The 27,378-nt window shown below is 33.4% G+C and overlaps 1 protein-coding gene across 1 annotated transcript in view; it reads left to right on the top strand.

Moving 5' to 3' along the window:
* The window catches only part of LOC126893350 (probable very-long-chain enoyl-CoA reductase art-1), a 52,633-nt gene extending 25,604 nt beyond the window's left edge, over positions 1–27,029 (top strand). Inside the window, exons 3-5 of the mRNA XM_050663433.1 lie at positions 3,073–3,289; positions 17,467–17,659; positions 26,814–27,029. Coding sequence (XP_050519390.1) covers positions 3,073–3,289; positions 17,467–17,659; positions 26,814–26,941 — 538 coding nt within the window. The 3' untranslated portion in view covers positions 26,942–27,029. The remainder of the gene's footprint in view (positions 1–3,072; positions 3,290–17,466; positions 17,660–26,813) is intronic.
* The last annotated feature ends 349 nt before the right edge of the window (positions 27,030–27,378 follow it).

Genomic DNA, 27,378 nt, shown 5'->3' with positions numbered 1-27,378 from the left:
TGTGATAACATATTTTTTTTGCTTGTATATATGAGGCCGTGTAAAGACCAGTTTCTTTCTGAAGAGGCGGAAGATGGAGGTCCATTTAAAATTCGGGGGGCAATTGGCATAAGTGGGCTGCGATGTACATAAACCTTGCTACCATATAACGGGATTAGTACTACATATTTGCACTATCCCATAAAGAATTTCGACTAAAAAATCCAGTTTTTGTTCTAAATTGGGCTAGATTTGCCACCACCTTCCCTACATCTAGGTTTAAGCCCAGTTTTTTCACTTCCGAATAAATAGTTATCGGGAAGTTTATCCGGCAGATTACATGTAAATCTGTCAAATAAACTTCCCGATAACTAGTTATTCGGAGGTGAAAAGGCCGGGCCTTAGTGAACAAGCCATTTCAGAAATGAAGTCTATGGCTTCCATTAGTTGGTCAGCGAGCATCAAGAGGCTGCAAAGTGAATCATCTAGAACAAAATTCGTAGCGTTTTTCAACATACATATTTTAGCAAGCTTTCGATAAGAGAACTAGTCTGGTTAACTTGTTGGGGAATATGTTTTAATATTGTGTTATTTATATACCTACTTAAAGACAAAAGGCACTTCTGATAATCTAGATCTATCGAATTCTACTAAATTTATCGATTTTGATACGGGATGCAGAATTTGTTTAGTATATTGTAACAAATGTCAATTTTTCCGTATTTTTCCATTTTTGCCTGTTTTTTTTTCGGAAAAAAAAACAGGTTTTTTCCTGCACCCAATTTTTCCGGAAATTTTAAATCTCTAAGTGTACAACAAAAAAAAATTGCGTATGGCAAAACAAGTGGTAAATCGGGATAAAATGAAATGGGTACTAAACTCATTTGAGTCCTATAAATCACCCAGTTATCTAGCTTAGAATAGGCTATATACCAAGAGAATGGACTTATAAAGGTAGCTTCTATAAGTCCCTGAAGCCGATAAGTCCATTTGTGCTAAAGACTCTAGAGAAACTGATCAATAGGCACATTAGGGAAGTATAATGGTTAAAAATCCGCTACATCAGGAACACTATGCACATAGAGCAGGATTCCCTCCGGATAATCTTGCGAAGAGGGTGGATTAGTTCGGAAAAAATGAAGAAGTGATCCTGGGAGCATTTCTCGATACATAAGGAGCATCTGACAACACCTCGTACAAATGAATTACAAGGGCGATTCGGCTGAAAGTAAACAAGATTCAGGTGGATAGGTTGCATACTGATGAGCCCTTTGATATACGCCACGTTACTGGGAGATGCTGTCAGCACAGGTAGCTTAAGGTTGTCTTCAAAAGGGTCTGCAGTCTGTTTGAGTGTTTCGTCTGCGTCATTCCTTTCGTGAGCAAATATCCACTTGGAAAGGTACATTTGAAGTCCTTTTCAGGACATGAGATCTGTCGTTGCTGAGTCTAGCCATTAACCCATCCATGACCTGATTCCACAAGAGAGGGCATAAAGCTCCTTTTGAAGACAACCTTAAGCTACTTGTGCTGACACTGCATCTCCCAGTAACGTGGCGTATATCAAAGGGCTCATCAGTATGCAACCTATCCACCTGAATCTTGTTTACTTTCAGCCGAATTGCCCTTGGAATTGATTTGTACGAGGTGTTGTCAGATGCTCCTTATGTATCGAGAAATGCTCCCAGGATCACTTCTTCGTTTTTCCCGAACTAATCCACCCTCTTCGCAAGATTATCCGGAGAGAATCCTGCTCTATGTGCATAGTGTTCCTGATGTAGCGGATTTTTAACCAATATACTTCCCTAATGTGCCTATTGATCAGTTTCTCTAGAGTCTTTAGCACAAATGACATCAGACTTATCGGCTACAGGGACTTTTAGGTATAGAAGCTACCCTTATAAGTCCATTCTCTTGGTATATACCCTATTCTAAGCTAGATAATCGGGTGATTACCCATTTCATTTTATCCCGATTTACCACTACTTGTTTTGCCATACGCAATTTTTTTTTGTACACTTCTCCAAGAAATTATAGAATTTATTTTAGAATACCTTAAAAATTGGTCATTTTTGATGTCTAGAAGTTCCTAACCTGTTGTCCGATTTAAGAGATTTTTTAAATATATTATAGCCTTATTCTTTAACAATATCGCTGTAATAATATTATTGCTATACAGGTAAATTGTCATTGTATACCGGGTGTACTAATCAAACTGTGATTTTTTTCTCAAAGTTCGCGTTACCCTGTGGAATATTCTAGCATTCATAAAATACTGAAATTTAAATCCAACTTGAACCTCATGTTTTCTTAACATTCTGTTTTTTTATTCAGTCGCTTATGTTGGATAATAAAAAGTTAGGTACTTTAACAACTAGCCATGTTCTTTATCAGTACAGGGTGTTTCTAAATAAGTGCGACAAACTTTAAGGAGTAATTCTGCATGAAAAAATAATGACAGTTTGCTCTATAATCGTATGTACGCAAATGCTTCGTTTCCGATATAGGGGATGTTGAAATTTTTCTTACAAACTAGCAATTTATTTATTGCTCTAAAACCGTTAAGATATGCAAATGAAATTTGGTGGGTTTTAAGTTATTGCGCATTTTTTATATAAAATTAAGAATTTAATATTCACCATTGGCGTACATACGTGTAATATGACCCTTATATGCGCCAATGGTGAACATAAAATTCCTAATTGTATGTCAAAAAATGCACAATAACTACCTCTTAAAACTCACCAAATATCGAGTGTATTTTCACAATTTATCGTTTTGAACTGTAAGTTGTGAGCAATTACTCAAACTTTTGAAAAATACATCACTAAGAAGCTTTTGATTATTTTTTAAGATAGCTCTAGTTAGGCTGTTGTTCTATCCACTACCTAAAAGGAATCCTAAAAGCATTATTTATTCATCGTTTACCTCCTCACTCCTTGAGCCCTTGTTAGGGCTTAGTGACACATCGTTTATATAAGTATTTAATAAATCCCGTCCTAACCCAGTTTATATGGATCAAATTTGAGCTGTAAGTTTTGAGCAATTAAACTGATAAAAAACACATCACTCAGAAACTTAATTATTTTTTAGGCTAGCTCTAGGCTGTTGGTCCATCCATTACCTAAAAAGAATCCTAGAAACATTATTTGTTCATCGTTTTTCACATGGAACTATGCCAATTAGAAACCTATTCAAAAATTGTGGATATTATTGGGGATTTTGCCTTTATGTAGCGTACCATATTAATCATCCACTATTTACACCTCCTCCAGTTTTATTCCAGGCTGTTGGATTAGCTATGTTTGCTGTAAGTATTATTTCAAGTATATTTATAAATAGTATAGTATTTTTGCTTACCCCTTAACCGGAGACATGCCGTCTGACAGACTGTAACATAAACATATTCTAAAGATTATTGCGAACACCCATCGGCTTCATGCTTCATATATTCCTAGTACTATTGGTGTTTAACAGTCGCCTGATTTAGAAGGAGAAATATTTATTCCTTGCAAAGTTATCATAAAAATTCAGTTTTTACTAGTCCCTCAGGCTAAGTTGTTTCTTCATAACTAGCGTTATGACCTAAAAAATACATATTTGAAGTATTTCCTTTTTTCTGTAACTTTAAATGAAAAGCTACGCATTTTAAGCGTTTATATGAGTTACTGTTAATAATCTTTCCACTTTTAAATATATTTTAAATTTATTTACTGTACCTTATAATCAACATGTGTATACGGTAGTATATTAGTGAATAAGTTTAAAAAAATGATTTACGCGGTTTTTATCGCCTTAAAAAAACGGTAGTCTGTCAGACTACCGTTGATGTACCATGATGTACCAGAGATGTCTCTCTTCGTGTGAGGCTTAAAATGAGGTCTCTCCAGTTAAGGGTTATAAATGAATCACTCGATCTCCACCAGGAGCTAAGGATTGTGAGATAAATATAAATAAAAGTATAAAATAAATAGTTGAACATTTAAATATATTAAATATTATTTTTTTTATTTAAACATTTAGAGATTAGTTAATCCCTTATTTATTATTATTTATAATTTGATTTAACATGGTTGTTTTGTGATACTTGTGAAGTAATGTCGAACTATAATATTAATAATATTACTGTTTCATTAATTTTGTCCTCTTTGTTATATATGTATTTACATTATGAATATGGATGATTATATTTCATACCACTTAATTTTAGATTCAAAAAATTTTTGGGTCTCCGATTTTTTTGAAACTTGCTGTATAGCTTCTGCGTAACATAAAATTAAGACATTTAAGCCCGAACAGTCGTTTTTTTCCTCGAGTGTTTTAAATAACATTTTTTGCGATTTTACAGTGATTTGGTATTTATTTAAATAAATGTGTATAATATTTTATCATAAAGTATCAATGGAAAAAATATGTTTCAACAAAAGCGACTCAAAAATGCCATTTAACGGCATTATAACAAGTTATTTTGATGTTTTAGATAAAATTTTAGTGTAGAAAATGTTAAAACTCCATTTTTTACAACTTCCTAAATTCCCAAAATACATACCCTTCGATTTGGTTGAAAATTTGCCCACAGATAGCCAAAATACAGAAATTAAAGTGATTAAAAGGATTTTTATATTTTTACAATTCAAAAAAAGTTACATGCAATAATATATCAGAATCAAAAATATATGTCCAGGCAGGGTAGCATTTGACCTTGCATGCCGAGCTACCCAAAATTTTATTTTTCTAATCTTTAGAGGGTCAATAGTAGTGTAAATTTAAAATCGCGAATAAATTCCGCCGTTGTGTTTGCTACCATCTTGATTTTAAAGGAAAACCGTTTTTGCTCTATATCTCCGTCATTTTCAATTTTCGACAAAAAGTGTGAGGACTGAAATTGTTGAAAATGCGAGTTCCTATAATTTCTTTAATTTCCATTTTTTTGTGTGCTGTCAATATTTTCTGAGTTTAGGAAAATAGTGATAGTTAGAGCATAATTATTGCTTTATCTCGTTTATTATTAGCTTTACGGCAAAAATGTATCTATACAAAAAGGAAGAGAATTAAATTTTGTACAATTTTGATCCCTTTCATTTTTTTTGCTAAAATCAATATTTAAGGTAGTATGTGTGCGGTAAAGTCGCGAGAGCAAGACCTGATTGGTTTTATATTTGTTGTTTTTTATCAATATCTCCGCCATTTTCAAATGGTGGTAACTGAAATTGTTCGAAATAAATCGCATTTACAAATTATTATTACAATTTCTTTTTAACAAGTTTTTTTCGTGGTGTCGATATTTTTCGAGTTTATTGTACTTACAGTAGACGCCTATATTTTTGACTCTTATATTATTGCATGTAACTTTTTTTTAATGTAAAGATACAAAAATCTTTTTAACCACTTAAAGTACTGCATTTTGGCTATCTGTGGGCAAATTTTCAGCCAAATCGAAGCCAAATCCGCCAACCACCTGCCTCTTGGAAGTTTGAACATTTAATTTAAGCGAAAAGCAATGCTTATTTGTCAAATAAAGTAAAATGTATTTTGAATTAAATAAATTACAAACATTCCTCTTTTTTTGTCAATTAATTTAATTAAATTTTTTTTTTTTGGATACTGTGTATAAACAATTATGTTAATATTTATATTACTGAATACAGAATTGAATACCCTCTCAAATGAGCTATCACATGGCCCCTAGTCTCATTTAAAAAATCATCGATTACGTCATCACGTCCATATGGATGACACCACTCATATGAAATAGTTTTCAAAATATCGTAATTTAAAGATAAAAATCGACATGTTTCGGGATTTTTCCTTAAAGTCGCCGGTTTATGAAATATCGAATTTATTCCAGACATTTGCACCATACTGTTTATCTGAAGCTATTTCCTTGTGGCATTTTTATGATTAATTATTTATATGGGAAATAAGCCACAATTAAAATGAAAAAAATAATTTTATTAACGTTTCGACGCCCAAATCGGGTGCCGTTGTCAAAATACAAAATATTACTAAATAAACAAAAATGTTGTTGCTAAGCAAAAAAATTCTTCTAATAATTTATTTAATCTGACTCATTTATATTGGCAATTTAGACATATATTATACATTTTAAAGTAGAAGACTTTAAAATGATATTGCCAATATTTATGAGTTGCGTTCCTGGGACGACTTACTGAAAGATAGTTCATTCGATTACATGAAATCAACCCCAACTCAAGAATATCCGTCACAAAAAAATTATAGCATGTGATCTGTCTTTAAAAAGACAACCAAATGCAACGACAGTAAAATTCTCGCGTTAGAGACTTCTAGGAAACGTTAATAAAATTATTTTTTTCATTTTAATTGTGGCTTATTTCCCATATAAATAATTAATCATACTGTTTATCGTTTTATCGCTATTTAGAAAATTGATCTACTTAGCATACTCATACTCAAGCTGCTAGATTTGCTAGAAGATCAAATATTTTATCTTATTGAGTCAGAACTAATAATTGTTAAATATCTGGCCATTCACTTTCCTTATCAGAATCATACTACCGGAAGGTGTGCGGCGACCTTGAGTAATTTGATTATCTAACTTCTTGTAATATAGCTAAAAATATATTTTTTAGATTTTAATGATTGTAGAAGGTGACGAGTGCATTACGAGATAAGACCAATTTTCTTATTAGTCCATTCACTGACGGTAAAATATTTCAAAACCTCCAAATTTGAAACAACCGCTTGGATTGACATGAAATTTGGAATACACATAGCTAACATGTCAAAGAAAAAAAGTGGTGAGTTTCACCCCTTCTCTGTGGTGAAAAACGTACGTTCAATATAAGACCGGAATTGGATAAAATGACTAATTCTAAGCAACCTTTAATTGAAATAACATTGGATACAACAAAATATAGTGTACGGACATCTGTAAAATACCTAGGAATGTATCTGGATAAAAAAATGACATGGAAAAACCACATATATTATTTAATCAAGAAAACTGAAAAAAGAATTAACATCTTACGGTCAGTGTGTGGAACAAAATGGGGATCAGATCCAAACGTAGCAATCCTTTTGTACAAATCCTACATTAGGTCAATACTGGATCATGGTTGTTTCTTTTATGACCAAGCTTCCAAAAGTCAACTAGAAAAAATAGATCACGTAGTAAATACATGTCTAAGGCTATGCCTAGGGGCTTTAAAAAGTACACCGATTGATTGTTTATTTGCCGAAGTAGCAGAAACTCCACTAAAATATCGCCGAAAGATTTTAGCTTCCAATTTTATAGCTAAATTAAGTTCTAAAAATAGCAACTTAGTCCAAAAAATCAATATACTGTTTACATCGGATCTTACCCATAGTTATTGGAAGTCGAAAAAAAGTTTAACTATTACTGAGTCATATTATGTAATAAATAACGTAATAGAAGAAATATACTCTTCAGATATAGATCCATTATATAACATAAATATTTATAACATCCATCCAATTAACTGTGTATTTCACCAAGACTATTCAAAATTTCACCCAAGGATTAGACAATACATATTTGAGGAGGATTTAGAAAAGTATCTTCCCAGATGTCAATATATATTCACGGATGCATCAAAGAACAACAAGAAAGTAGGTTGCGCTATATTTGATCCACATAATAATCATAAAAGATCTTTTGAATTAAATGAAAAGCTTACAATATATACTGCAGAATTAATCGCCATATTAGAAGCTCTCCTGTATATAAGTAATATGAAAATTACAGCAGAATCATTTGCAATTTGTTCTGATAGTAAAAGTGCTATCATGAAAATAAAAAATATCCACCAAGTCAGTAGTAATTATATCGTGACCAATATAATTATAAAAATTCATGAATTACAAACAAAAAAATCAATGTATCATTAGTTTGGATTAAAGGACATTGTGGAATAAAAGAGAATGCAGAAGTGAACGAAGGTGCTAAGAAAGGAAGTAGAACAGGAGAGCTTACAAGTTATAAATGTCCCCACAGTGAAATTGCCTGCCACGTAAAACCCATAATACTAGCAGAATGGAGAGAAATGTATAGTAACAGTCCAAAAGGAAAATTTTATAAAAACATAATTACCAAGCCTCCTGGCCAGTCTTGGTTCTCAAGACTGTCGGGAAGCAAGCGGTTTTTCTGTTTTGTGCAGGTTAAGGTTCAACCATGTTTTAACTCCCCAGTACAAATATAAAATAAAATTGAGTGATTCTTCTAATTGTTCATGTGGAGAAGAAGGTACAGCGGAGCACATGATCCTAGGCTGTTCTAGAATAATAAACGAGGTTAAATTATTAAATGAAGGAATGACCAAAATACCCAAAATCACCAGACCATATAACCTAACTCAACTATTAAGAGCAGAAGATTACAATGTTTATCAAATTTTGTACAAAAATATTTTATGTATTAGATTAAGTTTATAACCTATGTTTTTTTCCCTTCGTGTTAAGCCCTATGTCTATCCGAGGTCCACCTGTCTCGTCTAAATGCTCTGATCGACCCCTGAGCGTCAAATTGTGTCCTAGTCTAATATCCCAATTTATATTGGAAAAAAAAGACAATGAAAAATAAAAAAAATAATATCAAAAAATAATAATAAAAAAAAGTAAATAAATAAAAAAAATACATAAAAAAATGATTAAAAAAAATCACAACGAAAGGAAGTAATTCCAAATAAAAACAAAAATCGTTGAAAATTAGATATAGGTATGTAAAATAGTTCTTTGTAAAATTGGAGCAGGATTGTGATTGGATACCTACCTAAACAAATCAGTAGAAAGCAGGAAGCACTCCTTTAGAGCTTCCGCATAAATAATACAAATAATTCCAAAAAGGTAAGATGGCGAATGGACATTGACTCCGAAGCCAATAATGCTCAAACACACACACACACACACAAGCAACTTTTGTTCTTAGGAAAAATATAGCTTATAAAAAAGTGAAAAAAGCGATGTATATGAAGTCTGTAGACTTAGTAGAAGCAGAGTTGTAGCTAATAAAAGTAGGTTCTTGTTAGTCAAATTTCAAATCGAATATTTCAAAACGAAATACAGTAAAACCTCCGTTAACCGAAATCTTTTTAACCGAAACATCGTTTAACCGAAATGACTGATTTCGTCAATAAAAAGTAAATTTTTATCGCAAAACGGAAACAATTCTATGTTAATTTGTCAACATCGTCAACATTGCTGTAGGATTCCTTTAAAGACAATCGTTAATAAAAGTCCGTTTGATATTTAACAGTTTTAATTAATAAAATAGATGACTAAATTATGGATACTATTAAATTTACGAAATGTAAAAGTGTAAAAGTGTGTAATTGCGACCAAAATCTTACGTGTTCTTATTCCTACAAAAACGAAATGTATTTATAGATAATTTGCGTCTAATCAATATAATACCCGTCTTAATTCGTCTTTTCTAAGTATTATCCCTAAGAACGCGTCTGGTCGTCGCTGTGATGTTATATCGACTGAATGTATTCGTTCTCTTTCCCTACGCTAAAACAAGCTCTCTTAGGCTAATCTCCTTTTTCCTGTGAAACAACCCAGTTAAAATTGGTTCAAAGCATATACCGACGTCTTCCAATAACCCAAAATTACAAAAATTAGTCAAGCTAGCTACTTCGCTACTTGTTGATTTTTAACGATCGAAAATAAACACAACGATTAGATACGCCCACACAGCTGCCCTAAGGGACGGCCGTTCGTTTCGTATTTCTACTAATAATCAAGGAAAAATGATATACAGGGAAATTTAAAATATAAGGTAAACTATTTACAATCCTACATTGCTTTCATACAGCTAAAGAACGCAATTAAATATACAACACATTACTAAATCACCTCAGTATTTTTAGTACCAACTTTGAACAAAAATACTATGTAATTTGATAGAAGAAAAATCCAAAACGAATGTTATTTTTAACCGAAATTCTTGTTATCCGAAACGGCCTTCCCCCAATTATTTCGGTTAACGGAGGTTTTACTGTAACCAAAACATTAAACGCTTTTCGGGGACAACTAATTACAACCTTTGTAAAGTGTTAAAAAGCTTTATTTTTGTTTTTTAAAAAAGTTTCTAACATCAAAAGTAAGTAAGTTACGCTCAAAATAATGCTGGTCCCTTTTATTTTTTGGTTAAAAAAATCATTAAAATCACCCACTAACTAGCATCCCAAAGGAAATTAATCATTACCGCTTCACAAATTACTTTACTTTTGTATGGTTTATATGATCTGTAAGTTTCTCGGTTTAAAGAGATTTTTGGTATCACTATTAATTTTTAAGTTATTTTCGAAAAAGAGGAATTTTTTCTAAATTAAAAAAAAATTCACTTTAAAAACAATTTTTTTTCAAAAATGAGCTCTTTGAACCGATGAAACTTACAGATCATATAAACAATACATAACTAACGTAACTTGTGAAGCGGTAATGATTAATTTCATTTGGGATGCTAATGAGAGGGTGATTTTACGATTTTTTTTTTACCAAAAAAAAAGGGAACAACTTTGTTTTGAGCATACTTACTTTTAATGCTAGAAACCTTTTTAAAAAACAAAAATAAAGGTTTGTGAACACTTTAAAAACGTTGTTATTAGTTTTCACCGAAAAGTGCTTCATATTTTTGGTTATTTCAAGTTGAAATATTCGATTTGAAATTTTACGAAAAAGAACCTAGGTACTTTTCATTAGCTGTAATTCTGCTTCTACTCAGTCTATAAATTCATGTATACACCGTTTTTTTTTCACTTTTTTTAAGCTATATTTTTGCTAAGAATAGTTTTTTCGATAAAATACTTACTTTTTGAGTTATTTGCCAAAAAATCGTCTAAAAATGAGGTTTTGTTTGTAGAAAAATAAACATATTCACTCGCAAATAACTCGAAAAGTATTGACTTGTGAAAAACCCCTATGGAACAAAAGTTGCTTAGAATTAGTCATTTTATCCAATTCCGGACTTATTGTGAACGTATGTTTTTCACCCCAAAAAGGGGTGAAAGTCGCCCCTAGGGCAAAAGCACACATCGGCACATTATCACTTTTTTCTTTGACATGTTAGCCATGTGTATGCCAAATTTCACGTCAATCCAAGCGGTTCTTTAAAATGTACAGCAAAAACCGTGAGTAAATGGACTATATGAAACAGTGTGATTTGACACCCTCTATTGGGTGTATAAAATTGTAAATATTTTGTTTGTTTTAAATTTTTTTAGTATCGTCTACTTTTATGAAACTTCAATAATTTGTGGATAAAATAATATTTAATGTACAATGCTATTCAAAACGTGTACTTAAGCATTTCTCAAATTTCTTAAAATGACCCCCTACATATTATGACGTTATTAGAAAGAACTTTCAATTTAAATATTGTTAACTAACTTTACTTTACTTTATTGTGTCTGGACATGTCATTCATAGAATTTCAGCCCAGTATCGGGCTACGTCGGTTCCATCTTTGTTGGTGAGCCACAAATCTTAGAGTTTCTGCATGTAAGAAGATGTTCCATATTTTGTGTTTCTCCACATTCACAGTTCACACACCTGTGAAAGAACATGAACCTGGGGAAGAGGAAAATACTCAGGCGGTGCATCCTGCACCGTTCCAAGGAAGCTGTTCCTGGATTTTAGTCGTTTTCGTGGTGTTGGAGCTTTGTATAGGGCATGCCGCTCGTCCGCGATCTGTTTAATTTTCTCTATGTGCTCTGCAACGCCTCTGCGTGTTAAGGGGTTCTGCAAATCCCGCTGCCTTATATAGATTTGAGAGTGCCGTTGGTTTCATGCACCCCGTTACTATCCTGCATGTCTCATTTGGGGCAGTATCCACTTGTTTGGTGTGGGCAGATGTGCCCCAAACGGGGCACGCGTATTCAGCAGTCGAGAAACACAGTGCCTGTGCCGATGTTCTTAAGACGCCAGGACATCCACCCCATTTATCTGAGGCTTTCTGAGTATGCTGTTCCTAGTTGTTACTTTTCCTCTCGTTTTTCTGCAATGTTGCCTGTAGGTGAGGGACCGGTCCAGAGTTACTCCAAGATATATAGGTTAGTCTGTGTGTTCTAGTGTATTACCATTCCATGCAATTTGGAGTTTTCGCTTGGCTTCCTTTGCGCGAAGGTGGAAGGCGCAGACTTGGGTTTTAGAGGGGTTGGGTCTCAGGGAATTCTGCAGGTAGTATGCTGTCATTTTTTAAGGCAATTTCGAGTTTTTCCTCCACTTCTTTAACCCGCGAGTAGTCGCGCGGTGAGATAGAATCTCAATTTTTATCCTTTTTAGCGATAACTTGATGAAAAATTTTGCAATTTTGAAAAAATTTCCTAAGTGCCTCGAGGAAGGGTGTAGTAATGCGCAGGAATTTTTTTTCTTCTTCTTTTTGTGGAATTTATGGCTTTGGGGAAAGCCAATTAGCTTTAACCCGCGAGTAGTCGCGCCGTTAGATAGAATCTCACATTTCATCCTTTTTCGTAATACATACAGTAAAATTTGTCAGTAACGGCCACTAAAAATGAAAGAACTATTGGCCGATATAGAAAGGTGGACGGTATTGCCAGTTTTTGTAGTCTACATATAATTGGTTTGGGAAATTTTTAAACTGGCCGTTAGGAAAGGTGGCCGATGTTGGCAGGTGGCCGTTAACACAGGTTTTTTTAATAAAATTGTTAGAAATATATATTTTCAATATAAAAAGTAGATAAAAATAGTACAAAATAAAAATTTGTTTTAAATTCGTATTTTGAGATAGAATATCACACGCGACTATCGACGTTACAGAAGTGAGCGCGACTACTCCCGGGTTAAAACTATTTCCTTGAGCACATATTGTGAGATCGTCAGCATAGAGGAAGTGTTTGATTTCAGTCGGCGTAGGTTGGTCGTTTGTATATATTTTGAAAAGCATTGGTGCTAAGACACTTCTCTGTGGAAGGCCATTCTTTTGAACTCTCCACCTCCACCTACTTACTTTGCCCTCCAGCATCACGAAAAAACGTCTGTTTTGCAGTAAGGAATATAGGACCTTACCCATATGGTGGTCATTGAGAGTGTCGTATAATTTGCGGACCAATGTTTTATGCCTTACTGTGTCATAGGCTGCTGTCAAATCTACGTAAAGCAGCCCTTGTTATAAGTTTTTCTTCAAAGCCCTCTTCAATGTGTTCTGTTAGGGCGAGGATTTGACCGCCGAAAGATTTGCCGGGTCTGAATCCTGCTTGTTGTGGGTTGAGGTGCTTGTCCATATTTTTTTCTATTAGTTATAGCAAAGAATACATATCTACCACAAGAACCGACACGGACGGATTATCTATGAACTAAATTTTTATGCGCATGTGCGAGATCGGCCATTTCTCAATTTGCCTCCATGGCAAATAATTTTGGTGACTTTTGTCTTGTACAGGATCGGCGTTTGTTATTTGTTTGGCTTGGCTTGGCGTTAGTATTTTGTTTTTGTATCAGTTTGTAGCTCGTAATATTTTGTATAGACTTACTTTCTAGGTTTTAAATTTAGTTTTTATTTTATTTGTGTATAGAGTATTCGTTTATTAGTGTAGTATTTAATCGTGTGTACATAGTTAAGTGGTTTATTTACTGTTGGAATGGCTGCGAAACGACGAGGGTTTTCATGTATATTTCGTGGCTGCCAGACAAGAACAGGGGATGGTTTAAGCCTATTTTCAATCCCAAAAAATCAGGAAAGGTATGTAACAATTCTGTTATACCTTATTCTTTATCGATAGAGAAGTTTTTTATGTATACATAATGGTAATAATACTGTAGTATAGCGACACGAGTTTTGTTGGAATCATATGAGAGTAAGCATATTGTATACTATATTATTTTTTAAGTTATTACATCTTTATATTTATAGAAATAAAATAGTACAATACTTATTGGCTTTTTATTTATTTACCCCGATATTCGACTTTAAAGATGTACCTACTTTTGGCTGGTTTCCAAGACAATAAAAATTAAAAATATTAACATTCGATTTTAACATACCTACAGTTTCTTGTTGTTGATGACGAACATTTTTTGTCACCCAAAAAGAATTTTTCGATTATTTTACGAAATATAATGAATTAGGAAATACCTCGACAAACAAGTAATTGGTCCTAGGTTTTCACCCAAAGTAATCGAAAGTAGAACTGGAAGTCGATATTTGAACTCTTCGTGTAACTTTGTGTCGATTGATATACGATTTTACTAATTTTGAGTCATTTTTATTTACATTCATATCATATTTTGAGTGACTTTAAAACAGTACTTACGGTTGTAACTCTAAAACCGAAGCCCGATGTCAAATTTCTCATCTTTAATACCATCCATGGGTTATAAACTTTCATTTGACACCTCATTTGTCATTCTATCTGTATTAGTAACTGAAGAGTTGTATTCGCGGTCGGACGGACAGACAGTCATGAAACCAGAAGTATATATTTGTTCTCGTCTTGCGAATTCGCGTCGAATAATATATCACTTGTGCTATTGCGGTGACTTTAAAAAAGTACTTCCGGTCGCATTTCTAAAACCGGAAGTCCTAGGTCAAATTTCTCACCTTTAGTACCATACTTGGATTATGAGCTTTCATTCGACACCTCATTTGTGATTCTACCTGGTATAGTGACGGAGAAATTACATTTGCGGTTGGACGGACAGACAGCCTAGGTCAAATTTCTCACCTTGAGTACCATCCATGGATTATAAGCTTTCATTTGACGCCTCATTTGCCATTCTACCTGGTATAGTCACGGAAGGAGTTATATTCGCGGTCGGACGGACAGACGGCCTATTAAGTCCCACCAAGTCGTTTAAATTTTCACCAACTTGTTCACATTTTTTCAAAATTGGTGAAAACAACAAATTATATTTTGTATCGTTGTATCAATATAAGCCAAAAAAGAATAATTAGTGATTGTCACGCCACTATAATATATTTTATTATTGGTCTTTCAATGCTAAAATCAGGATAAAAAAGGTATTTTATCCATGGTTTTAATCAATATAATTCTCACCATTACTTTGTGTTGTATTTGCAACCTTTTGTAAATCAAAAATAATTCCACCATATTAAGAATGTCAACAAAAGACGGCCCTGCATGCAACCTTTTTCTCAGTGTAACTAAAATTTTATTGATACACGCCAGAAATGTGTGAGACTTTTCTCAGTGTACTCGTGTGTCCTCTTGCCAACTCGATACTAAAATTAAGTACATGCTAACAACAAAAGAATCGCCGTTCGTGTCGGTTCTTTTATAGTATAGCTTGAAAAAGTGACACAAAAACGAAATAGGTCTGCAGCTACTGGGATTTTATGGGTTCTTTCCTGGTTTTAACAAGGCTATTACTTTAGATTTTCTCCATGATTTTGGAATTTTGCAGGTTTGGCAGCACGTGTTATAGAATTGCAAGATCCAGTTTTTTGCTCTTTGGCCTAGATCAGAGGTCCCCAAACTATTTTTTCTGGTAGACCACTTTCAAAAATTTACTAGTTTCGGTGGACCCCCGAATACATGTTCTTCTATTTGGCCAAAAACTTGCCCACAGATCGCGATAACACAGGACTTTAAGTGGTTAAAAGAATTTGTATAGTTTTACAATACAAGAAAATTTACATGCAATAATATCAGAGTCAAAATTATATAGTCCAGTGGGGTTAGCATTGGATCTTGCCTATTTTTCTAATTTTTAGGGGTCAATAGTAGTGTAAATTTAAAATCGCGAATGAATTCCGCTGTTGCGTTAGCCGCCGTTTCCGCGTTTAAAATCTTGATTTTAAAGGAGAACCGTTTTTGCTTAATATCTCCGCCGTTTTTTAAGTTTTCGACAAAAAGTGTAAGGACTGAAATTGTTGAAAATATGATTTCCTATAATTTCTTTTATTATAAATTTTTTTATGCCGTCGATATTTTCCGAGTTATGGGGGGGGGGGGATAGTGACAGAACATAATTATTGAATTATCTCGTTATTGAAGCATCTCGAATTAGTTTTAGAATAAAAATGTACCTATACAAAAATGAAGAGAATTAAATTTTATACAATTTTGATCTCTTCCATTTTTTTGCTAGAATCAATATTTCAGTTAGTACGTATGCGGTAAAGACGCGAGCGTAAGACCTGATGGTTTGATAGCAGTGGTTTTTGTTCAATACGTCCGCCATTTTCAACTTTTCATCAAAAATGGTAGGAAATGAAATTGTTCCAAATAAATCGGGTTTACAATAATTATTATTACAATTTTTTTTAACCATTTTTTTCGTACGGTCGATATTTTCTGAGTTAGTTGTACTTAGAGGAGACACCTATATTTTTGACTCTCGATATAATTCCACGTATTCTTTTTCTATTGTAAAACTATACAAATTCTTTTAACCACTTAAATTCCTGTGTTTTGGTGATCTGTGGGCAAATTTTCAGTCAAATAGAAGAACATGTATTTTGGGAATGGAGGAAAATATAAAAAAAAAAACGGTATTTTAAAGTTTTCTACACTAAAACTTGATCAAAAATTTGTTTTTAAGCAAAATAACTTGTAGTAATGTGTTATGACATTTTTGAGTCCCTACTATTAAAACATTATTTTTTCCATTCATATTTTACAACAAAAAATGCAAATTTGTTTAAATAAATACCAAATCACTATAAAATTTTCGTGGACCCCCACTTACAACTTGTGAACCCCTGTTTTTATTTCACGCCAACGAAGATCCCCGTTGAGTTCCTCGTGGAACCCTGGGGGTCCACCTGGACCACTTAGGGAATCACTGGCCTAGATGCTTTATTTTTTCACTGCATATATCATCCACACCTGCAGCTTTCCCGTTTTTTAACCTGTTCAAACCGAGTTTTTTAGTGTAAAAGGAGTTGCTAGGTGGTTTGTCTCCTGCTTCAATCTTCTTCTAATATTTGGGACCTTATATATAGTTCTTCCATTCATAAGGAGTTGAGTATACCTATATCTAATAGTTATTGAGGTATGTAGCTTTTAATTTATACAACTTGGTTATTTCCCTCCATTTGTTCCGGTCTCTTGGTGGTTTCCATACAACATCTGGGCTCAAGTACTTGGTACAGTCACTGAAAAGCTCTTTTTTACAGTCAGTCACAACGAATGATGAGGTATCGTTCATTCTCCCCGACTGTTTCCTTTTTTTCATAGATTTTGTTGGTATCCCTACTTCATCACTACTTTCACCCAAATCGCAGTCCATACTTCTAACAAAACAAATATTAACTAAAAAACACTGAGACATACAACAAAGCTCAGGAGCTTGACCAAAATATTACGACAGGATGGAGCTACGAACTTAACATTCTGTGAAGCACTAGCGTTTTGTGTGGATCACAGGCTTTTAAAAGGAACTATCACCGTTCTTTCCCCGGCGCTCGCGAACAGTTATGAGTTATTAATAAGTATTGTAATATTTCTTTGCTGTTTTCAATAAAAGTGATTATACTATAATACTAAACACCATATTTTTTAGGTGTGCGAATCAGGGAATTTAGCAACTCATCTACTTTTAAGAAATCTCAGACCTGCTGGAAGTACTGTTAGAAAAATCCCTCGTCCTGACGGTTGTCCATTAAATCTACTATTCGACTTTGTTTCTTGTCCCAATTACAGTTACGAAGTTGGTTCATGGATTGGTTTTACAATTCTAACTTCATGCATTCCTGGTAAGTATATTTTATTAAAACAATGTATGTAGGGTATGTTCAAGCAATCTATATAGTGTAATAGGTAAGATTTGTAGCTTTGGGTAGTTCTTCTTTAAGCTATTAGGCCGGCAGCTGTTTTTTTCTGGTAATTAAATATGTAGTTAAAAATATTTATTTATACTTAGGTAAATACAGTTAAAGCAGGACATAACATCGTACGTGTTTAAAATTAATTTTATCAATTTTTTAATTACATTTAACCTCACAGGGACCCTCCCTCTTACCGCATGCTTGCATTAATAACTGATGTAGAATAGCTTTTATAATTAATCTTATTATTGTTAGAATTATTGATACTAAAAGAACTTTATAAAAACACAGTTAGATCTAAAATTACTTTAGGTACCTATACAGTTCAAAACTTTTAAAATTCAGCACAAAATGCAAGCAGGTCCCCGCTCTCTTTTTATTTATTAAAAATACAAAATCTAAAAATATTTTTTTAACCGAGTCTTTTCATTACTACACTTATGCTTGGAAAATGAATTGCACAACACAACAATTAAAATACTGATACACTTAACTCATTTTCTCCTTCTTCCGTATTTTCTTCGTCACTATCATCGCCCAATTCAATAATAAATTTATTTCCACCATTAATGTGAAAGTGCCCAATCTTCTTATAATATTCTTCCTCTTTGATCACTTTGGCGATTCTTTTCTGCCAGTCTACTTTGGTAATATTGGCTACTTATTTTTTAGTTATCTCAATTACCTTTTTGTCAAATTTAGGAAATGTATTTGAACGCCTTATACTTGGTTTGAATTGTCCCCAAATTAACTCCATAGGATTGAAAACACAAAAATAGGGGGGAAGTCTCAATATAGTGTGTCCATGCTTTTCGGCAATACTCTCTAGAGCGTATAATTTTCTAAATTGCTTCGTGTGTAGAACTTCAATAAGTTGTTTTTTTGTGTAAAAATCTTCGAAATACAAATCATTTTCCATTAAAAAATTTTGCAGGTCAGCTTCCTTTGAAGATATATTTGGTATTTTGGTGAGCTGTCGGGAATGAGGAAGCGTTGTCAAGCACTATTACGCTGTTTTTCTCCAAGTTTGGGATCAGCGAGTTTTCAAACCAATCTTCAAAAATGTCAGCTTACATATTCTTGTGGTAGTCAACGTTACAATCTTCCATTTTCTTCCCACATAATTTTAAAGCATTCGGAACCCATCTCTCACTTTCTCCGCAATGTACCATAATTAGCCGCGAGCCTTTATTTGCAGGAATTTCGGGTATGCACATGCTTGAACCATCTGTCCATCCTTTCTTTACTGTATCGTGGGTATCATACCAAGTTTCATCTAAATAATAAATTCTCCTATTTTCTTGCCTATATTTAGTAATTTCTTCTAGGTACATATTACGTCTGTTGACTATTCTTTGGCTTTCCATAATTATTGCTTGACGTTTATTTATTTTTTTTTTTAATTTAAAGCCCTTTTTTTATCCAGTTTTGAAGAGTTTTCTCACAGCAGTTCATATTTCGACCGGTTGTTTCCAATTTCTTATTATTTCTATTGTAGGTATTTCATTGCTTTTGTAGCAGTCGTATATTGTGGTTTTCAATAGTTTTACAAGTGAAGGATTTAAAAGTCTTGAAAATTTGTAGTCACATCGTTTCTTGCGATGATAGGGTTCATTTTTAACTATTTTATATACAGTAGAAAGTGGAATTTCTGTTAAACCAGTGGTGGCTTGTGCCAATAGTGTTTCATTGAAGCCGAATTTCGTACGTAGATTTTTGTATACATTCAAACATACTTGCTGTGTTTCAGTATTTAAATGCATTCGAATCTTCTTTACGGGCACTTTTTTTTAGTAATTACATTCATACTAGCACTGGCAATTTCTACAATATCAGCGTTATCGTACGCGATATTTACATTATCATACAGGCGCGACATCACTATTCGCATTAATTAAATTACAATAATCAACACTTTACACTCTCCAAACGAAATACTAAACCAATATTCAAAATAATTACACCAAACAAAACACTCGAATCACTTAACACACGTACACTCCAGTACTACACTGCTACCGAGCTAAAACTACTATCGTTTTGCACGAAACGTGTGAATAGATGGGAGGTCTGGGCGTAAAAACACAGATGCGTTCAAAGGGCCGCTTCTTAAACGTTTGACCTAATATCTTTATTTGAAGAATATCATATTTCACCGGCTTAAAGCTATTCCACAATATGTTTTACTTTATACACTACTGTTATACATTATGTATAGCTTTAACAGGCCCTTTAGGCCCAATGCTGGATGGATAATTTTCATTGTTTTCTGTTCTTAGCTGTCAGCTTCCAATCTCTGATTCCCATCTCTCTGGCGTTTTCTATCGCTACATCTCTCCATTTATGTCTTGATATTCCCCTTTGGCTATTGTGACCAAAATATTGTGTTTTCCGTTCGTTTGTTATAAGCATAAGCTCTCTTTTCTTATTCATCCTCCGCAAAACTTCCGCATTTGTCGTATGGCTCATGTAGGATATTCTGAGCATCTTACTGTAACACCAGAGGTCGAATGCTTGAATTATTTTTTGTGTTGCTTCTGTCATTGTCCATAAAATTCTATAGATGCAATATTCATCATAATGCAAATTACTGAGAAATCACTAAAGTATAATAGACCAGCATTGACTTGAGCGGCCGTGGAGTAACGGCATAATCGCTGGCCTCATACGCCAGTGCACGTGGGTTCGAGCCCTGCCAAAGACACACCATTTTCATTTCCAATAATGACACGAGCCGTCTCACCGTGCCTCGGAGAGCACGTTAAGCCGTCGGTCCCCCTGGGCTAGTGTACATCGGCAGTAATTACTTGAAACAGGGTTAAAGATGTAAATGGCGCCAGAAAAATGCCATACGATATTATTATTACTTGAAGAAAGCATTTGACAGAGTAAGACTCAAAGATTTAATCCATCATCTCTATAATAGAGAAGTCCCCCTAGATATCATAAAAATTATTGAAAACATCTACCAAAACAACAACATGGAAGTCAGAATAGATGGACAACTTACAGAACCTATAGACATAGGCAGTGAAATAAGGCAGGGAGACTCATTGAGTCATATGCTCTTCAATTTAATCATGGATGAAATCATCAAAAACGTCAACAAAGGAAGAGGATACAGAATGGGACACACAAAGGTAAAAATACTCTGTTACGCAGACGACGCAATATTGATAGCCCAAGATGAAGATAGTCTGCAAAGATTAGTCCACAGATTTAACATGAACAGAGCAGAAGAATTCAATATGACAATTTCATCTCAGAAAACTAAAACAATAGTAATCAGTAAAGAACCAATCAGATGTAAAATAGAAAATGATCGTATCAGTATTGAATAAGTAGTTGAAATAAAATACCTTGGAATTACATTGTCAAGCTACGGAGATCTGGACAATGAAGTAAGAAAGTGGTTGCCAAGTTACATGGATAGAGAGGATTTTAAGGAAAACAAACATCATTTAATTCTTCTGGGTGTCTAGACAATTACAATCTAAATGCTAGTCACATTTTTTTTTTTTTTATTTAAAAACACTTATACCACATCAACCACGCAGGGTTATTAGTGGGATTACAAACACAATATTTTTCATATGAATTACATTAAATACTATAATAAAATTTTATGTCCTTTAAATAATTCAATACATTTAAATTTTTGTCCGTCAGGATGGATTTGAGGTTGTCTGGAATTCCATGTATTCTTCTTTCATTTTGGAAACAAGGGCAGTCAAGTAGGAAGTGTTTCACTGTTAATGAAGTGGAGCAGTTGTTGCAAATAGGCGGTGGATCTTTACTGATAAGAAATTTGTGTGTTACAGCTGTATGACCAATTCTTAAACGGTTGATGATCACTTGTTCTCGTCTACTGGTGGGGTTATTCATACAGCTGTTCACCTGTGGGCATATTGGGATTAATTTGTTTTCAGAATTTTCCCAGTAATTTTGCCAAATATTGTTGCAGTGAATTTTAATTAGATATTTCATATCACTGTAAGGATACGTTGTAATTTTTGTAGTATCTTCTAAGTTGATTCGGCTTGTAGTTGCTAGTTGATCTGCTTTTTCATTTCCCGAGATTCCAGTGTGCGATGGCACCCAAATGAAGGCTATGTCTTTTCCCATCGAATGTAATATTTCTAATTCATTTTTTACTGCTTGTGTAATGGGATTTGTTGTATAAATTTGCTTCAATTTCAATAATGCATTAAGTGAATCTGTAATGATGACGCACTTCATCGTGTTACTCGATTTGAGAAAAGTTAAGGCATTCAATATAGCTGTGGTCTCGCCTGTGAGTATACTACACGTTGTAGGTAACTGAGTGCTGTTGGAGTTTTCATCAGAATAGTACGCAGCAGCATGTCCATCAGGGGTTTTAGAGGCGTCTGTAAATATGTGTAAGTGATTGGGGTAATAGGATATGATTTCTGCAAAAACATTTTTAATTATTGAGAAGTTTGTATTTGATTTGGGGTACTTTCTTAGTGTTAGGTCAATGGTTAAAGGGTGGGTTGTCCATGGAGGAGAGACTGCATTTGTATATAACAATAAATTAAGTTGATCCATGTTGAAATTTGTGGCTTTTATTCTTTCTATTAGAGGTATACAGTTTGTTGATTTTTTAAAAGAGAGGATGCCAGGTTGGAAAATTTGAGAGAAAAGAGGATGTTGTTTTTGGATTGAAGTTTTGGCAATGTAGTTTAGTGATAATTGTTGTCGTCTTATGGTCAGAGGAGGCTCCTTAGCTAGAACTTGTAGGCTATTAGTGGGACTAGTTCTAAATGCCCCTAGTGCCAGTCTCAAAGCTGTAGATTGAATGCTATTGAGTTTTTTTAGAGTAGTTTTGCTTGCGGCGTTATAACATATGCAGCCGTAATCTAGTTTACTTCTTATGAGTGATTTATATAAGTTTATTAATATTTTAGTATCTGCGCCCCAAACTTTATTAGACAGAATTTTGAGTATATTTAACCTAGATTGACAGGAATGTTGTAGTTTGTTTATATGTGAGTTCCAATTTAAGGTTCTGGTAAAAGTTAGACCTAGAAAATTAACTTCTTCTGATTGTTTTATTGATAACTTATTTAAAGTTAAGTCAGTAGAAAACCGAGATCTATTTTTATTAAAAATTATATATTGTGTTTTTTCTGTAGAGAAGTTAAACCCAGTTTTTAGCGTCCAATTTTCAAGACGAGTTATAAAATTTTGTAAGATTTTACTTGCAGATTCTATATTGTTGGATTTAGTATAAACGACGATGTCGTCTGCATAGATACTGGCTTTAATAGGTGCTCTAATTTCATGAATAACACTATTGATAGCCACTAAGAATAATGTTGGGCTTATTATGGAACCTTGAGGGATTCCATTTTCTAATGTTCTTGTTGAGCTTTTAAGGCCATTTATTCTAATTTCTATTGATCGATTACTTAAAAAATTGTTTACAAATGCTAGTATGTTCCCTTGAACTCCGTTTTCGCTTAGATTTTTCAAAATACAGTGTCTCCAAGTTCTTTCAAAAGCTTGGGTAATATCAAAAAATATTGCAATCAGTTTTTGGTTATTAGCAAAGGCTTCATTAATTGAGTTTTGTAAAGTAACATGGTTATCTGACGTCGACCTGCCTCTTCGAAAGCCGCTTTGATAGGGGGAAAGGAGATTATTGTTTTCCAAGTGCCATACTAAACGTGAGTTTACAATTTTTTCCAAGATTTTACACATCCTACAGGTAAGAGAAATGGGGCGGTAAGAAGAGGGATTATCTTTAGGTTTATTAGGCTTGATGATGGGAATTATTATTGCCTGGGACCAAAGCTCAGGAAATTTATGTTTTAGAAAACAAATATTAAATAAATCTAGTAAAACTAGTTTAGCTGTAAATGGTAAGTTTTTTATAAATATTGGTGGTATGTCATCTGGTCCGGCCGAGGTGTTTTTTAAATCAGAAATAGCAAATTCCAATTCTTGAAGAGTTATGGCGATATTTAACGGATTATCGATATCGTTTATGGTGATAATAGAGGATTCTAGAGATTTCTTGTGCGTTAACATTTCCTGAGGTATATTATTATTGCTAGAATTTTGTTGGTAGACATCAGCTAATGTTTCTGCAATAGTTTTGTTACACGTGATTAGTGTTTGACCAAGAGTTAAGGTGTTTATTTGTCTAAAAGAGTTGGAGCCTTTGAGTTTACGAATTTTAGACCAAATGACAGCTGAAGGGGTTGATGAATTTATAGATGAGACATAATTTTCCCATGTATTTCTTTTGCTTTTTTTTATGAGATATCTCGTTTTTGCTCTAAGTTTTTTAAAATTGAGTAAATTTTCTTCCGTGTTCTGCTTTTTAAGTTTATTAAACGCGCGTTTTGTTATAGATAGAGCCAGTGCGATTTCGCTGGTCCACCAAGGTACTGGTTGTCTATTACAAAGTTTAGTTTTACCGATATTAGTTAAGGCTGCTTCTGTTATGATATTATTTAGGGACCTAATGTCAGAGTTTATGTCACTGCTTAATTGGAAATTTTCAATTCTCTTTTGGATGTCGATTTGATAGGAATTCCAGTTTGCATTCTTTAATTTCCAAGAGTGATATATTGGGAATTTAGGAGATTGAGATTTATTAAATGTTACATGAATGGGGAAATGATCACTGTCATGTAGTGATTCTAAAGTATTCCATACGAGATAAGTTGATAATGATTGGCTACATAATGTTAAATCTATAGCGGAAAATAAGCCGTTATAAGAATTAAATCGGGTCGATTTACCAGTATTGAGTAGTATTAAATCTGAGGATTCAATGAAGTGATTCATTAGGTTGCCGAATTTGTCAGTTTTATGACTTCCCCATGCCGGATGATGGCAATTCATATCACCTAAAATTATTTTTGGATTTGGGATTTGATCTATAAGATTATTAAATTCTTGTAAATCGAGGTCGCTGGGATGAGGCAGATATATATTGCAAATATTAATGTGTTTTTGATAAGTTACTGCTACAGCTACAGCTTCAAGACTAGTATTTATTGAGATGGGTTTAGCTTGTACATCAGTTCTAGTAAAGATAGCTACTCCGCCACTGGCATGGTGAGCGTTTCTGTTTTTTAGAAAACATTGATAGTTTCGAAGGTTTATATTGGTATTTTTAAAATGGGTCTCTTGAAGACAAAGTATTTTAGGAGATAGTTCATTTATTAACAGTTTTAATTGTTCAATATGGGTGTAAAACCCATTAAGGTTCCATTGAAGAATAAAAGAATCTGACATTAGATTTCCGATTGGGATTGCGGTTCGTCGGACTCTTCAATTGAAGATGCTTGATTGGGGTTTAGTTTCTTCTTTAAACGGGTGATGTTATTTTTTAGTTTTGAGTTATGGATGTAACAGTGGATGAAGTTAAGAATATCGATTAGTTCAGAAGGTTCATTGGAATAATTTTTGGAGATTAATTCAGGGTGTTGAGAGTATAATGTATTATCTAGAAAATCGCAGATTTCATTATAATTTAGAATAAATGCAGGTGATCTATTCTCTATTTTATCTTTTATTGATTCCAGAGAAAGAGTAAGTTCTTCGCGTGAGGTTTTATCTGATTTTTTGTATTTTTTCTTTGGTTTGTTTAAAGGAGGTGGCATCAAAGGTTGTGTATTAGTTTGTGTATTATTGTCAATAATGTCTGGAGAGGAAGATATTTGTCTTTTAACTTGATTGGTTTTACTGGGAATAATTGTAGATGATGGAGACGTTTCTACTGTTAGAATTTTGGTAGAATTATCTGAGACTGATGATGTACTGGGAGGAGGGTTTTGGTTTGTGTTGTTTATAGGTGTTACTGGTGAGTCAGTTTCTATTAAATTTGTTTGCTCATTTGATTCCTGAGCTTTTGTTCTAGGTTGAATAGTTTCTAGTGAAGGGTTTAATGGGGTCAGATCAGTTCTATGAGGACATTCAGTTTCTTTGTGGCCTATAGTTTTACAATTTGAGCAGTTATATCCATCTATGGAAAGGAACAGACGATATAGGGTGTTGTCATGTGTTATAAGAAAAGAATCAGGGATAGACACATTTTCTAGATGATTGATAAATATTTGCCGTCTAAAACTGAGGACATGGCTGTACTCTGTTTCCGGCATACCTACTCTTAAAATAGTCATCTTAGACACGGCAATGATACCCATCTTTTGTAGTTCTGCTTCTATAATGTTGCTAGGAATTGTAGGGTCTACATTAGATACTACGAGTCTATCGGCTGGAGTAATCAATCTTCTTATTTCTATCTCTGTTTCTTTTATATTTACAAATTTGTAGGAGTGGAGAAGTGAATCGACCATGCTTTTTGACGAAAGATAAATACAAATTCGATTGTTAGAAATTCTTGATGCGAAAATTACGTTACGGGGTCCTACTAGCGATCCTACTGCTATGATGTAGTCGTGTATTTTAGTATCTTCCATACTAGATAGGACAACAGCTTGGTCTTTTGTTGGGTGTTTAAAAGAATTTACTGCAGTGGAATATGACATTGGTGATGATTTTTTTGTTTGAGTCATGTTGAATGAAGTTGTGTTATTTAAAGTGATATCGGTTGAAGTCATTTTAATTTAAGGTGCCGTAAGTCCGGCCCTGTCGCCAGTTCGAAAACTGGTCTTCGTTCTGGACACAATCTTGTTTTATCAGTATTTTGTAGGTTATATTTCTGATACTATTATTTATAATAATGTAATTTCAAGTACTCACGTTTGTCTATATTCGTGGGCACTTGTGTTGCACTAGAACTTTTATGCACAGGTAAAATAACAATATTTGAAAGGTAATTTACCATTCAAAAATAATTTATTTTAGAACGGCTTGTAAACGTGGTATATTGTACCATAGTCAGGACCGTACTCTAGTCACATTTTATAACATGATGATAATGTCTTAAGAAATAATTTCTTTTTCATTTGAATCCACTATACTTTTGGTGACTATTACTACTATTTGGAAATTTGATTGACTCATATGCAACAATGGATGTATAAAGTTTCCAATCATTTATAACTTCACCAAATATTTATATTCTTATATTTATTTTTAGCTGGGATCTTTACTGCAGCTGGCTTCTATCAAATGACAATGTGGGCATTAGGAAAGCACAAGAATTACAAAAAAGAATTTCCAGACTACCCAAAACAAAGGAAAGCTATCATTCCCTTTATTTTATAAATTTTTCTAAATTATACTTTTGTTATTAATTTTATTTTCGTTATTTAATTGTGGTCTGTTGGTATAATAAATTTATCTTAATAGTGTATGTTGGTCTACCTTTATTAATTTTAAAAAAATATCCTGTATGTAACCTGTATATAACCTGTATTTCATTGATTATACTCACTAAGCTGGAGAAATATTACTTTTTCTCTCAGACGAACGAAGATCAACATTTCAATTTCTTGAAAACCTGACATGTAACAGAACAATAGGTAGGTCTGTATTTTCCATTAACTATTAAACAAGTCCTCGGGACTTATCAGACATATTATACATAGTACGATGCAAAAGTATGAAATAATTCATTATTTCAGAAAGAGACGACTTTTAAAAAATCTTAAAGCACGTCAATTTTAATTTTTGAATCGCCATGAATTGCTATAATATGTGTG

This window comes from Diabrotica virgifera, chromosome 10, assembly GCF_917563875.1.
Source record: "Diabrotica virgifera virgifera chromosome 10, PGI_DIABVI_V3a".
In the NCBI taxonomy this organism is placed as follows: domain Eukaryota; kingdom Metazoa; phylum Arthropoda; class Insecta; order Coleoptera; family Chrysomelidae; genus Diabrotica; species Diabrotica virgifera.
The sequence above is the reverse complement of the archived record's forward strand: the minus strand, read 5'-3'. Positions and strand labels throughout refer to the sequence as shown.